At 42.7% G+C, this 15,123-nt stretch overlaps 1 protein-coding gene across 1 annotated transcript; it reads left to right on the top strand.

Moving 5' to 3' along the window:
• Positions 1 to 1,485: 1,485 nt before the first annotated feature.
• Positions 1,486 to 8,397, top strand: LOC104412759 (rho-related GTP-binding protein RhoE-like; the record flags this gene model as incomplete). Its single annotated transcript, XM_010023564.1, is given in 4 exon segments — positions 1,486 to 1,570; positions 3,609 to 3,718; positions 5,215 to 5,349; positions 8,146 to 8,397. Coding segments are annotated over 4 exon segments (582 nt in total), but the record flags the coding sequence as incomplete, so codon positions are not given.
• Between the last annotated feature and the right edge of the window lie 6,726 nt (positions 8,398 to 15,123).

Below are 15,123 nucleotides of genomic sequence, written 5' to 3'. Positions count from 1 at the left end.
ATGTAGACACTCAAAGGCTATGAATATTGTGATATTCCTCTGCTTGGAGGTGACGTGTTCTATGATGCTCAGTATACAAAATCACCTGCATTTTCTCTGAAACAGCCAAGGTGGATTTTGAAGGAGGGAAGCCATCAGCAGTGAACCAGCTACTTAGAGCAGCCACTGCAGTATTTGATGTGTTTTCTATGTAGATGATTATTAGTGAGCCCAAGGGTTTGGGAGTGAGAATGCTGCTGTTCATCTGTTGTTCTTTCAGTTGACTGGAGTCCAAAAGGCCACAAAGAATGCCTGATGGCTGCTTGGTGGTGTGTAAATAGTAGTCTTGCCTGTTACTGAGCACCTCTTCCCTTAGGGCCCACCAGCAAGCAGAGGCTGAGCAGTGCGGTGAGCCAGGAGCTGCCCAGGTTCATCTCCATAGGTGTGGGATGTGGGGCTGAACCTCCCGCTTGGAAGTGGTGGTGGCGGCTTTGGATCTTGCAGGCAAATAGGGCTTCTCTGTGATCTAGTGTCTTAAGAGTGGTACTAAGCCATCAAAAAATTAAGTATGCTTTAACTTTCAACAAGGTAATTCTGTTACTTTTCAAGATAACATTTAAGCCTGAACTTGGTATCTTTTGTAGACCAAACCCAACCATATTGCTGGAGAGGGCTTTATTTCAGTTTAAAAGCTGAATGTATGTTGTACTAAGAATTAAACATAGGATTTTAAAAGCAGATCATTCTTAATGTTTAAATTCTTTTGGCTTTAAAGTGCCAAACAGATTAAAAAAGGGAGATTGCAGCTGGAATATTTTTCTGTCACAAAGTAAGGTGACCTACAGTGTTGTCACCAATTCCTTAATAAAATTGAAAAATCATCCTTATCCTTGACAAAAAATGTCTTATTTTGTACGAACAGAATTACAAACAACAAATAAGCTTGCTCTCTCCACCCCCCCACCCCCCCCATACTGTTGCTGTAGCTCTACATTCTCCTTTTGTTTTCTAGGGTTGGCATGGCGTCAAATCTGCAGACTTACTTGAAAAAGAGTGAACAGCCATGCTGGGCTGTGCTCAAGTTGTCTGTTCAGACTTGAGCCTCATTCCTGAGATTCCTGGCTTCTGAGGGTTTCTCTGAGTGAAATGATGAAATGCCAGATTGAATGGGCTCGCACAGTGAGGGCTGTAGCACCTCTTTATTTGCTCAGTAATAAAGGTTCAGTTATTGCTGCTGAATGAGACCAGGAAATTTTCTTTGTTCATACTGCAGCCAAAGTAGTTTAAATGGTTCCCATTTGTTCTGCCATACACAACCCTGAAGAAAAGGTGGTGTCAAATATTCCTCCTAGCTTGCATCTGAGTAGATGGACTGCCAGTAAAAATACACTTACTCTAGCTCAGCATCTTTAACATGAGAGGTTCAGAACGAAAACTTAAAAAGAAAAACCCTCAAAACAAACACAGCTACAGCTGAGACAGTAGAAAGGAGTCTCTGGGCTGGAGGTGGTGACTGTATGTATACATAAATGTGTGCTGGTGGACATATATGGTGTCTTGTATCCCTGAAGACTGGTGAGTGAGAAGATAGGTATGTGTCTAAGGAATTAGTTTCTGGGTGAGGCTTTTTTGAGACTCCTTTCTAGCCAGCAACCATTTGGCCAAGCATTAATCTTCAATCCTGCCCTTACTTGCTGGAGCTCAGCAGGGAAATGTGCTAGCCAGGCAGTGGCTCTCACCAGCACACGAGCTGGTGGCTGGGCAGCAGTCTGTGCTGTGGCCAGTTACAGGCTGCGGAGTAGTGCAGGTGGCTAAACGGCACGCTGCTCTGCAGTTCATCTGGCCAGGGCAAATAACTTGCCCTGGGGCTCTGGGATAAATAACTTGGCCCTGGGGCTGCAGGATGGAGGCACTGTAATAGCAGTGCTGGAGATAGCTGTGGAATAATCAGTAGTGGAAAATGCTTATTGATAATCACTGCAAGCAAAGCTGAGCTCAAATGAATAGTTAACTAGTGGTCAGCTCAGTCAGCTTGCTTAGACTTCTTTCTAACATGTCATTTACTGCTAAAGACAGCTAACTTGTTTTTTGAAGAGCAGTTTTTGACAGCTGCCTTTTTGTTAGATTGACATAATTTATGAAGATGAACATTTGAATAAAATAGTCTCGTTCAACAAATTACCTTCTGCTACCTAGTTTGGTAATGCTTCATTCCCCATGTGTTACTCTTCATTTCAAAAACAACATTCCTGGGATTCTTGACTCCTTTCTTCCAGTATAAGCTGTCCAACCAAAGTCATCTGCAATACGTTCACACCATTCCCCGCTCTGCTTTGTGCAACAGCATGAGCTGTCTGTCAGTTAAAAACTTGAGGAATTTCTCTAATCCACTTAATAGTCTGCTCAGCCTCTGAGGCCTTACAGCCAATTAGTTCTAGATAGTTGGAAAATTGGTGGTATAATTAGCTGATAACCCCGAAACTCTTGAAAGCTGTATCCTTGTTGCATATGTTTGATGCTGTATTTTAGGTTCATGAGAAAAATACAGAAATAGGAATGTATGACTAAGAAAATTAATTTTAAGTTGCATGCATGCATTTTAAAGCCTAAGCCCTTAACCTGTTGGACCACTTAACTGTTTAAGTACCCTGCTAAATCAGAAATGCATTCTTAGTAAGTGAAGCTTCAACAGAGTTAGGACCAAACCAAATGTGGCTAAGTGACTGGCACTTCCTAGAAAAAGGAAGATTCTTTCTTTCCCCTAATCTGGTAACCAGATTCATCAGCTGATAAAGGGAGATTTCTGACTCTGGAGATGTAGCTGCAACTCCATACAACGTGACAGTTCTGAAAGAAAACAGCTCTGTAAGTAAAGCATGCATGAAGTCAGTATTGGACCTATTTATGTTCCATCAGATTACTAGATTAGCTTTGATCTCATTGATAAAAATTTGTTTATGGGCTAAACATAAACATTTATTGCCAGTATATATTGGTTTACAGATTGGTGAGGCTTTTTGTGACAGTTAACTTGCATGCCTGCATACAGTTGCTGAAGTACTGCAACAGATGCTTTAATTTGAAGCAAGAGTTTCTTCTAAAAATTGCTGATACCTGTGACAATGAAAGATGCTTTTTGCACTTGGAACTATTTGTTTTAAATTAAATTTAGAAGACTCAAAACTGATTAGTTTCAAAACACCCTAATTTTTTTCCATGACAGCACAACTGTGACAAATCTGCTTTGAAGAAGCCTTTTCGAGGTCAAGGGTTTGTTCTCAAAGTCAAATCCCCACAGGTTAATGCTGGGACTTAAACTTGGGCTGACCCAATTACCATTTTTTTGTTACTGGGGGCATCACAAGGTTTTGGTTGGAGATGGATCACTGGGTGCCATCGTTCTTAATTACTTAGGAAAGCTGTGCTTTTGTAGGTGAGAAACAAAAGGAAAGTGGGGAAATGAGCAACTGCAACGAGTGTTTTGGGAATACAGTGCTATTGAGGAAAAGATGGTAGCTAGATGCTGTTACAGAGCTTCACTAAACCTTTCTAAACTTTCTGAATAAGCTTGAATGACTGCAGAAAGTAAAAAATCTAAACTAACAAAAATCATGTTTGCTTCCCTGCAGGATCTCCTTATTACGACAATGTCCGCCCGCTCTCCTATCCAGATTCTGATGCTGTCCTGATTTGCTTTGACATCAGTCGGCCAGAAACTCTTGACAGTGTGCTAAAAAAGGCAAGTGTTTGAGAAACATATGAGTACAGAACTGTAAGAGTAGTTTGTCCTTAAATCTCTGAAGAGTGGTGCTGTTTTGTACATTGGAAACTTCAGTTCGTTTCTTTTAATGCAGAGATGACAGGACTGTGCTGTGCACTGCTAGAATGAGATAATTTGTTTGAAAGGGATGAATGTTAATTGAAAACAAAAACTCCCTCCTTAATGGACACTCGGGGGTGAAGTAAATTCCCATTCGTCAGCCCTTAGACACTAGTGAATTGTTTAGGGTGGTGTGAGGTGCAAAGGCTGGGTGCAGCAAGAAATTGTCTCTCACATTATGTTCGTATAACAGACAGGATTGAGAAACTTTGCCATGTTGCAAAGATGGCTAAGATGTGCCTGCCAAGTGTTTGGACATTTGCCATGGCTTTACATCATTTCTCAGCCCGAATTTAGAAGGAGCCAGTGACAAATGCCTCTGGAAGCCACCAGAAGACCTAACAGTGGCATAGAAATGCAATCGTGTGCCAGAGTTCAGATTTTTTCGCAAGCTCAGTGATCCAAGATTCAGCACTGAGTTAAAACATCGAATTTTGATAATCATGCTCTGTTTCAAAGGGGTTGTGGTCCTCTCCTTGGTTATTGAGCATGACTCAACTTCGCAGTGTTGTCTTTAAGGTTTAATGACCTGAAGTTCCTTTTTTTTTTTCATAGCTGGGGCCAGTGTTTCTTGTGTCACTGGGGATCAAGTGGCATACAATGCTCTGAATAGGCTACAGAAAATACTGAAGACTTTTCTCCAGCTAACTGGAGAAAAGCAAGCATCTAGAACTGTCTTTTGTGTCCCTGATAATGTTGGTTACTATACTGTTGCTTAATTCTGTAAGAGATTTTTCATTATGTGCTTTTAAACTCAAATGATGTTTTTAAGTTTTAGGGATTGTATGAACTGTTCAAATTATGCTGGGAAACTTTTGCCTTTCTTGTGTTCTCAAAATAACAGTGTAGAGGGGAAGAAACCCAGGGAAAGTATCACAGAAACTGAATTCTTGAGAAATTTGTGTTAGTTTTAAGTGTGAGGCTGTAGCCACGAGCTAATGTATAGCAATGTTTATTTTGCATACAAGACCTGCCTCTAGCTCTGTCTAGAGGAGCCACTGAATGTGGTGGCACCAGGTTTCGTTGGTTCCTGTCTGTCCATGGCAATGGCTGGGTGTTTCCTGCTTGAGGAGTGACAGATATCCAAATCTTTACTGATGTAGGCAAACAATCTCAATTCATTCCCTCTTGATTAGTATGTCAGTGGAATTAATGAGTGTACAAGATTGTAAGATTTCATCCTTGACCAGATTCTCCTGGAACTAATGTCATAAGCTTGAAGGTAGATGCAACTATTATGTAAGAATATTTCCACATAAAATGTCAAGATTTATTAAACTTCATTTTGTATCCATTGCTGCTTTGGATTTAAACATTCAACTACTTGAGTGTAATAACAACCTAAAATTTTACAGTGGAAAGGTGAAATCCAGGAATTTTGTCCTAACACCAAAATGCTTTTGGTTGGTTGCAAGTCGGATCTACGCACAGATGTAAGCACACTAGTGGAACTTTCGAACCACAGGCAGACACCTGTGTCCTACGATCAGGTATGTGCCATGTCCTTCCTTGTACTTAAGGGCAGAAGATAAGACTCTTTTCTATCATAGCCATCTTTATGAACAACTTCATGTTGTTTATACGAGTGCATCCTTGAAGGCAGATGTGCACTCTGCTAGTAGACGGAGGGGAATTTGAAAGCTGTTATGAGTAAAGGCAAAGTCTGTTCCATAAACTGGGTGCAGCAGAAAATCACACTGCTCCACAATGCTGCTTTAAGCATCATGAGATGGTAGCCTTGTTACTTAAAAGGCAAAGAGCCTTTTAAGTTAAGTTCAATTAACTTTTAAGTTAATTGAAAATAAACCTACTGCTTTTCTGGGCCAAAACAGTAACTGAGAGGTGTTTATATACTGACAAATCGGTGAAATCATTGTATTTGGACTTTAGATTTGAATGTCATTCATTTGACTTTAGCATTGTGACAGACAAGTATTGCATATAATCTGTCCCCTTTAAAATCTTGTTGGTTTAAAACACCTGTGAAGGCACCTTGCAACTCTCTCTGAAAGTGACAGCAAATCCAGAAAGCATCTTAATTCTTGTCAGCTGTTCTCTGCTGCTGCTGGGGAAGTGAGAAGTTTGGAGACAGGCATCAGAGGATAGAGAGAGGTGAAAGGGAAAGGAATCAGGCTGTGGGAGAGCAGGAGGTAGAGAACAGGGGAAAACTTGATTCTAAGGTGAACTGATTTTTGGTGTTTTATCCACAGTCTCAGGTTTTCCTAACCAACAGTTCCTAATATGTGATTACTAATAATGCAGTCTCCTACAGCATGTTTAAATTGGAAAACACAAAGATACCATAAACTGAGTATCTTGATTAAAATATAACACGGAGTGTTCTACTGTGATGGCTTATGCTGCTTATGTCATTTTTCTACACTTCATTCAGTAAACATCTGTCTACCTCAAACAATTTCATGTGGAACTAAATGCCAGGGGTTTTTACCTCAGTGTAAAACAATTCAGAAGTGTCCTTAAATCCTGCTTGTTTCAGGAGATGTTGTCCCAGTTACAAACTGCCACTGTTGTGTGTACACTGTATGTGTATACTGTTGTGTACTACACTGTATATACATATTAATGTTCAGCCTTGGAGTTGTAAGGGAATACTGTCTGCCACTTATTACATACACAACTTCATATATTGTATTTTTTGAAGTACTTAAGTAAAATCACCAAGACTTCCACAGATAGTGATCAAAAATCTGCTGACAGGTGGATTTGTCTCCTGGGGTTGAAGATTCACATCTCTTCTGGTGTCACAGTTTAGCTTGTACCCCTTAGGGACAGGAGTCAGGTGAAGACAAAGGGCTAAGCCAAAAGCTGTTACTTGGCAGCCAAAAGGAAAATTGTAGGTATTACAGGGAAGCCGATACTTTAGAAAACTCTGATAATTTCATCTGTTTTCTGTATAAGCAACAGCTTAAACGGAGCATTGGAGGTAACTCTTGTGGTTGCCAAATTCCTGGTGACATGAACCAACCCACTGCTCTCCTACACTAGTTTTAGGAAAGGGTTCTCTGAGTTCAAGATACACAGCTTCTTTTTAAATCCTTTGCCTTGCTAAGTTGTCATGGGATCAAAGAGCTTAATGGGGCTTTCCCCATTCCTCTTAACTTCATAAGGAAGCATTGGGAGGATAAAGCCAGTTGATGGTGACACCCTGCCTCCAGTATGCTAGCCAGTTTCTGGTCAGCTACACCCAAGCAAACATTTCTGAGGCTCTAAGGTACAGGCAAGGCTTGGTTAGTAGGAGCTGAGATGTTTAACTGTGGGGAGGGCTCATCCTACAGACTAATACTCTTTTATCAGCCACTCTAACTTAAAATTGATAAGATGGCTGCATCACTGCCATGCAAATAGTGCATACTGAGGACATGGGTCCAAATAGATTAAAGAGGTGGGGTTGGATTGACTTGTGCCTCTATCTTAGGCCTATGAGTGTGTGAGGAGTGGCACATCAAGGATGTGGTTGGATTTCATAACTTAATAAAAAGATTAATTCTTCGGAAGTAAAATTCCATTGGAATAACTCAATTTTTCCACACAGTGCTGTGTTGTCTTCCAGTAGCAAAATCCACAACAAAATACCATGGTATTGTCCTTTGCCAGAGTCATGTGTTGTTTTCCTTGTGCTGCTGGAACAAATAGCCCTGCTTTGACTTTCAATTTACTTAAAATCAAAAAGAAGGGTTCATGTAACCATGTTCCTTTTCCCCCTGTTCTCTAGCTATAAGTTGATGTAACTACTTCTGACTCAGAAACCCACAGCACATTTCCCTGCGAACTTTGACCCCTTCATGGAGACGTAGCATGGGCTCCACTCCAGGTCAGGGGCACACTGGTAGCCCTTAAAGCAGTCAGAATACACTTTTTCTTTGGATACAGCAGGTTTAAATCTGGAAGGTGCCAGATTTAGACCTTTCCCAGTGAGCACGTGGTTCATGGATGGAAGTTAACGTGTAAGGGTGAAATTGCTATAAATAGGTCGTCCTACTACTTTTCTGGCTTTCTGCAGTTGTTTGCAGGTCACTGAGCTTGTCTTCTCTCTTCCAGCTTGTATTTATCAACATAGGAGATAATGCTTGGATACTTATTTAATGTGTCTTGGAACTAAAGCTCTGTTTATTTTGCAAAATCGGCTGCTGGCTGTAGTGGCAGAGCTTTAGCTTTGTATTTCACAAAACACTGTGTATGGAAAACAGCCCTGAAAAGTAATTGTATGGTTTGCTTTGGCTCTCTGTGGAAACTTGGTATTGATTGCATGTTCTTTTTTCCCTTAGGGTGCAAATATGGCCAAACAGATTGGAGCAGCTACATATATTGAATGTTCAGCCTTACAGTCAGAAAACAGTGTCAGAGACATTTTTCATGTTGCCACCTTGGCGTGTGTGAATAAAACAAATAAAAATGTTAAACGAAACAAATCGCAGAGGGCAACAAAGCGGATTTCACACATGCCTGGCAGGCCAGAACTTTCCACAGTGGCGACGGACTTGCGAAAGGACAAAGCAAAGAGTTGCACGGTGATGTGAAGGACCTTGATTTCCTGGAGAAGAAGGAAGAGAGCATCTGGGAGGGGTGGAGGTTCAGTGAAGTATACAGCCAAATGGTATTTAATGAGGTCTTATGCCAGTGCTTTAATGAAGACTTCACCTCTTGTGCGAGACTGTACTTAGGAACTAAGCAGCAAGAAGAAATGGCTGTAAACAAGGTGGCATCAGGAAATAAATGATTCATTGAAGAAAATGCCAAAAAAAAAAACCCAAAAGGGAAAATGTTTGAATGTGCTGAGAAGAGAGGGCAAATGGGAAAATAACACTGCAAAGGAGAGATGTCATTGTCAGTGCTTGTTTCTTTTATTAACGCTCTGCTCCTGGATGCTACCACTTTGATTTCATTAAAATAATACTTTAATTTTTTTTAAAGAAGACATTATTAATATGCCCTCATTATTAAGGATCTATCCCTGTGACCTTATAGTTGGTTTTCCAAAGGATATGATCTAATTTTTTAGTAGCTGATTGTTAAAATGGAGAGTATGCCAAGACCTGTGCGTCACCTAGAGGAAAACACTGTGTGTGAGAAGTCTGGAGTTTTGCCTTCCCAAGGCAACAGCGCAATCTGCACTTGAGCACGTTGGTAGTGAAGACAACCGTTTGAGATTTCCCAGTATTATAGGTGTCCTCACACTGTGGAAATTAAAATGGATCAAACTGGGATGTGGGGGTAAACTACCTGCCTGTTGCAGGACTCTGACTTTACATTCCTCCTTGTGATTGTAATTTAGAGTGGAAATGGTCTCCGGTTCTGGTGTACTGTGTGGGTATGTTGCTGTAGGTTCAAATGAAAGGTGCTAAGAGCTATGATGACAAATGATCTTTAGTTTTACAACCGTGATAATTTGTTAAGCCTTACTGCCCACCTGGAGAAACCCTGAGACTCCTTTTCTTCTGGTGGAAGTTGGGAGAGCCAGGTGAATCCCAGGATCTAGCCCTCTGTAAATGTTACAGAGAAGTCCTGTTCTATGATGTGGTTTCACTGCAATTATCTTTGAAAAAAACCCCAAGAATCTGCAAATGAGCCAGCAGCCAGGTTATCTTTCGTGATGCTGTTATTTTTGGGGTAGCCATCTCTTGCTGCAGACTGTGTTTGCTTGTGATGAGGAAATGGGGTCTGAAGAACTGTGACGCCTTAAGGGGTCCCCAGTGGAAACTGGATACTGCCTTAGTCTTTAAGATTAATAGATATGTATCCAGACAACAATCATGAAACATTGGTGAACCGGTTAAGTCGAATTCCTTTTTGCTTACTGAATACTATTGTTACATTATAAATGGGCCTTTAAAATTGTTTGCAACTGCTTACTGACTGACTTAACTTCATAGCTTCTCTCAAAAGAAGGATACTGTAAGCTCTAACCGGTGTGGTTATTTCTTGTTGAGGACAAGCATTTTGTTCCCAAGGGTAATGCTTCATTTTTGAAGTGTTGAAGCTGTGTTCATGTTAACTTGCGCAAAGGTAAAGGGTTACCATAACTAAATTCAGTTCTGTGTGTTCCCGACACTTTGTTTCATCTGATAAAAGAAGAAATAAAACAAACCCCAAAACCCATTCTGATTATTTCCTAGAAAAAAACATTTTTACCACCACAATAAGCTTTTGACTGATGCAACAGTGCGCTTAGGGCAGTATTACAAAATAGCTGGTAAGTGCTTTCTGTATTTAAATATTGTGGAAAAAAAATAAGTTATAACTGTTAAAGCAGGACATTCATTACTTTTTTTTTTTAATTGTTGAAGTCACTTTGTATGTTTGGTTAATGTTTCTGCAGTATTTATTAAAATACCATTTTTTTCTTTGAATTAAAAAAAAAAAAGATTGACTTGTAGTGAAAATGGCCTTTGTGTGTTAGTTCATTAATACTTGTGTTTTGGACATAATTGTACTGAGCTACAGGCCAGGCATTGCTGGGAATTGGGATTTGATTTGAATAGAAATCAATCTTACACTTGCAACAGCCCTTTGGGTTCTCTGGCATTGTATTTAAGTACATGGTATAGGTTTCTGAGTTATGTTTCCCAAAAATGGCAGATGCAGAGGAGAACTGGAGCAAGCAAACGAGTGAAGTTTGATTTGCTTTGCCTCTGAAGCGTTGAGTACTGCTTTTGAAAAGGTTTCATATGTTCAGGTTGTTCTAGAAAATGTTCTTGGCTGCCTGCTGTGACTTCAGCAAAGGTAGACTTTCCTAACCAAGGGATGTGTTTTCTGTCACTGTGGCTTCTCCTGGAAGAGTTGGCCCAACACATCAGCTCTGCAAAGTGTCAGGCTCTCATTTGGACACAAAGGACATGACACTGAGTCTCTATAGGAGAGGTGCTCCATGCTTCTGACTGTCTCTGTGGCCTCTGGACTTGCTCAAACAGGTCTGTCTTATGCTTTGTGCCCCAGAGCTGAACACAGAGGACATGACACTGCAGCATCATGTCATCCTCGCTGCCTTTACAAGATTTTCTCCACTCATAGAATCTCTTGCCTTGACTTTACACATCTCACTTTGGGTCTACTGAAGTACACGTGTTCACCTCTCTGAAGTCAGACAGAAGTCCCAGCAGTTAGTATTGCGCTAATGCTTGTGACCATCCTTTGCTGAGCTCATGTTTTTCTATTTCGTGACAAAACACGTTTATTTCCCAGGATTTGTAGAAGCTGTAATTACATGAGTGAATGCCTCACTTTGTGAGAAGGCACTCTGTGTTGGTGGGACAGTGCTGGGCTGGGTTTGTGGTGCCTCTCCTTGCTGCAGCACCTTTCCAGCAGCTTGTGAGTTCCTGGGGACACTTGTCCTCCCACATCCTTGAAGCACCAGCCGTGCAGCAGCTCCTCTTGGAGCAGGAGGTGATCTCTGGCAACATGTGGCTGTGGTGTAAAAAGTCCTCTGTGGAGACTGCTGTGGCAGGGTACATTTGGTTAATCACGCTTATGTCTAAAAGCTGGATTGTCCACTTCCAAAAAGCCCTTTTGTGGTATGTTTCTATTCTTTTATTGCACAACTGAGTTGTGCAATCGCTTATGGTAGTTGAAGTGTTTTACTAGAACTCATCTGTTACAGAAGATCCCAGGGATCCCCCGCAGAGCGGTGTTTCTAGACACGGTGGGCTGGTTTGTAGTACAGAAATAGACCTCAGCAGGATGGCAAACTCTCACCATGCTGAGTACATTCAATTCAGCACCTCCTCGTGTGTGCGTCATCCTTCCAAGCGAGGGAGCAGGAGCCAACAGGATGCCAGCACAGTGAGGAGGAGGTGGATGACAAAAGCAAACCCATTCCATGTTCCTCACTTTTAAAATCATAAATCGTTTGGGTTGGAAAGGACCTGAAATATCAACCAGCTTCAACCCCTCTGCCAGGGGCAGGGACACCTTCCACTAGACCAGGTTGCTTAAAGCCCCATCCAGCCTGGCCTTGAACACTGCCGGGGGGGAGGCAGCCACAGCTTCTCTGGGCAACCTGTGCCAGTGCCTCATCACCCTCACAGGGAAGAATTTATTCCTAAAATCTAATTGAAATCTTAGACTGCTAAGATTACTAAGTCTGTCAGTTTAAAGCCTTTTCCTTTTGTCCTATCCTACCTGCCCATCTTAAAAGTCCCTCTGAAGCTTTCTTGTTGTCCCCTTTAGCTGTCGGAAGCTGCTCTAAGGTCTCCCTGGAGCCTTTTCTTCTCTAGGCTGAACAATCCCAGGTCTCTCAGCCTGTCTCCATAGGAGAGGTGCTCCATCCCTCTGATTGTCTCTCTGGCCTCTGGCCTTGCACAAACAGGTCTGTCTTAGCTTTGTGCCCCAGTGCTGAACACAGTGTTCCAAGTCGTCTTTTGGGAGCGGAGTTGAGGGAGGCCACTCCCTCCTTTGACCTGCTGGTGACGGTGCTGGTGATGCAACCCAGGATACAGATGGCTTTCTAGACTGAGAGCTCACACCGCTGGCTCATGTTGTGCTTCTCATGGACCAAGACCCCCAGGTCCTTCTCCTTAGGGCTGCTTTCAATCCATTCTCTGCCAGCTTGTATTTGTGCCTGGGATTGCCTTGACCTATGTACAGCACCTTGCGCTTGGTCTGAGTTATGCTATTTGATGGATATTTATGAGTGTTTCCACCTAGACTGGTAGCTGCTTACAGCTCTTAACAGGTACAGTTATTTCAATTTGTGGTATGGGACTCAGTGGTGCTGGGTCTTTGGCAGATGGGTCAGTCTGGTGGCACTGTCTTCCCACAGGCAGTACCTGCCTGCCTCCAGGGCTGTTTGCAGGCAGGGAGGAGAGCCTGAGAAAGAGAGTGAACTTGTTCTTCATCTCTTGGGCTGGTTCTTGTAGCCGATCTGTGGAGAGAAAAGGGGAGAGCTTGGCTAATGAATAGTTTGATGTTGTCAGTATGGCATTTCACTGCCTAATCCTCACATAGCAGTGCTGGCTCTCCTAAGGGAAGGATTGTTTGCTGAAAAGCAAGTAATTAGTAATTCTCAGATCATTGGGCTTCTTCCTACCAAACTCCTTTCTTATAACAGAAGATTTATTAATCTTTTTTCCCAGGGACTTCCCATCTCATTCGGATCTCATTCTAACTGACAGCCTTTCTGCAAAAGCCACTGAGGCGCTGTAGTTGCAGTGGAGCTGCAGTCCCCAGGGCTGCAACAGTGGCCCTTGCCAGTTCATATGTTCAAACAGGAACAACTGTTATATTTTCCTGTAGCCTGTTCAGCTCCTTCAGCTTCCCAGGAGGTTGGTTGATGCCCAAAATGACATTGTTGGGCTGTGCTGAGCCCCGGCGAGGGGATGCTGGGGACCAGGTTCCCATCATGAGAGCCCTGCAATGGTAGAAGTTGTTTGCTATCAAAGAGGGATGTTCTGCCAAAAGTGTCTCTTTTTTTTTATTTTATCTTCCCTAAATTAGTTTGGAGCAGTAGGGATGAGGAGCAATCTGAGGAAAATAAAATAGATCTTGTCCAATTTTAAAAAGGACCTGTGAAAAAGGAAGCTTTCCTACAGCTGTCAATTGGGAAATGGTTTTTTAGCCCACTGATTTATGCACTTCGCAGAAACACTAATTCTGGCAGCTCCAGTTCTTCACTGTTACATATGCACCATGGCACAAATTCTGCACAGTCTTCCTAAAACTTGTAAGTCTTTTTCTCTTGTTGAAGTTAGTAAGATATTGCTTGTATCTCAGCTGCAGAAAGGCTGTGAAGGGGAATGGACCGCCCACCCTTGCTCAGTGTGGGTCACCCGTGCTGGATGGGGAGGTAACAACAGCATGATCTGGGAGCAAGGAGGGGCTGAGCAACGGCCCCCCTCAGCCGACATTCAACCTCCTGTAGGAATCCTGTGGGTTTCCCCAGTGAGTGGAGGCATCACCTGGTTAGACCACATTCCTGGGGTCCTATTTCCTGCAGTGCTCAGCAATGGGTGGGAACAGCCTCCCAAGGGGGCTGGTGCTGAGCCTCCAGCCCACCCCAGGTACCACTTTGGGATGAAAATAGCTGGTTTACTCACTTTACCATTAAGAATGTAAAATGTTGGAGTAGGGAGGTATCAATAACCCGCTAAAGTGTGCCCATGTTGTGTACTATTGAAATAAAATGGGTTTTCAGAGTATATGCAATGCTGAATGAAATAATGCTCATATTGTTTAATATTATTAAGGATATTGTCCTAGTTTCAGTTTAAACTACAACAGATATACATGTGGAGAGTCTAGTTATGATCCCTGGTAACCCATGAGCAGCAGAGATGGGGCTGTGTATTGGCTGTGCTCTTGCTCCTGCCAGGTTACCTGGCTTTTTTGGGGGGAGAGCCCTAAAAAAAAAACTTCATCCCCAGCACAAGGAGCCTTGGCTCAAGCAATTTGAAGGAGAAGAAGAATTAATAAGCACTGTGGAAGGGTCTAAGGTATAGACCCATGGCTGAAGTCCAGGCCAGCAATCGGCACTGGTGGTCCTGGTGGTGCCCTAAGATGTAACAGGGCAGAGGATGCCAAATCCCCCACCAACACCAAGTGCTCTACATTTGCACTGTAAGAAAAGCCGTGAACACTGGCAGTGATGCCCTGGAGCACTTTTGGCTGCTGCTAGAGGAGTTACAGTGGGTCCTTGTGCGACCTCAGTGTCGAGGACAAGCCAGTGGCGACCACAGAGGGACTGGGAAAGGGACAAGGAGTTTGCTAGGATAAAGGTATCTGGGCATGTAACAGCAAAGGAGCTGCACACTGAACCTCAGCCTTTTTCCTATGGCTGCCCCAGCTGCAGGGGCAGGAATCACCCTGTGCCTCCATGGCATGATCCAGAGCGGTGGGAATATGTTCCCCTCTTTGGTAATGTGGTGGCTGCATCAAGCTGCACAACTTTTCCAACATGGGCATAGGAGAACAAAAGCAATTTACAGGGCTGCAGGACATTTTCTACCCCAAGAAATGGACCTCCCAAAGTTAGGGAAGGACTTTCAGTTGTAGATTGCTCTGCTAGCTTCAAGTTACTCAGAGCAGAGCCATTAACCTTATCCTGACTGTAATAACTGCGAATTAGATTCAAGACTTTACTTCAACCAGACAGTGAGTCACTTATTCTATAACATGTCTAGTGTTTAGGGAAATAATCTTCCCTTCGATGCTGCCAGGTCCTGTGACTAAGGCTGGATGGAAGCAGAGCATCCGTGGGGATGCACATCATTGACCTTTGCACGGTGGCACTGCAATCTTACCCTCTCCTTGCC

This window comes from Nestor notabilis, unplaced genomic scaffold (genome assembly GCF_000696875.1).
Source record: "Nestor notabilis isolate BGI_N333 unplaced genomic scaffold, ASM69687v1 scaffold11521, whole genome shotgun sequence".
Taxonomy (NCBI): Eukaryota; Metazoa; Chordata; class Aves; order Psittaciformes; family Psittacidae; genus Nestor; species Nestor notabilis.
The sequence above is the reverse complement of the archived record's forward strand: the minus strand, read 5'-3'. Positions and strand labels throughout refer to the sequence as shown.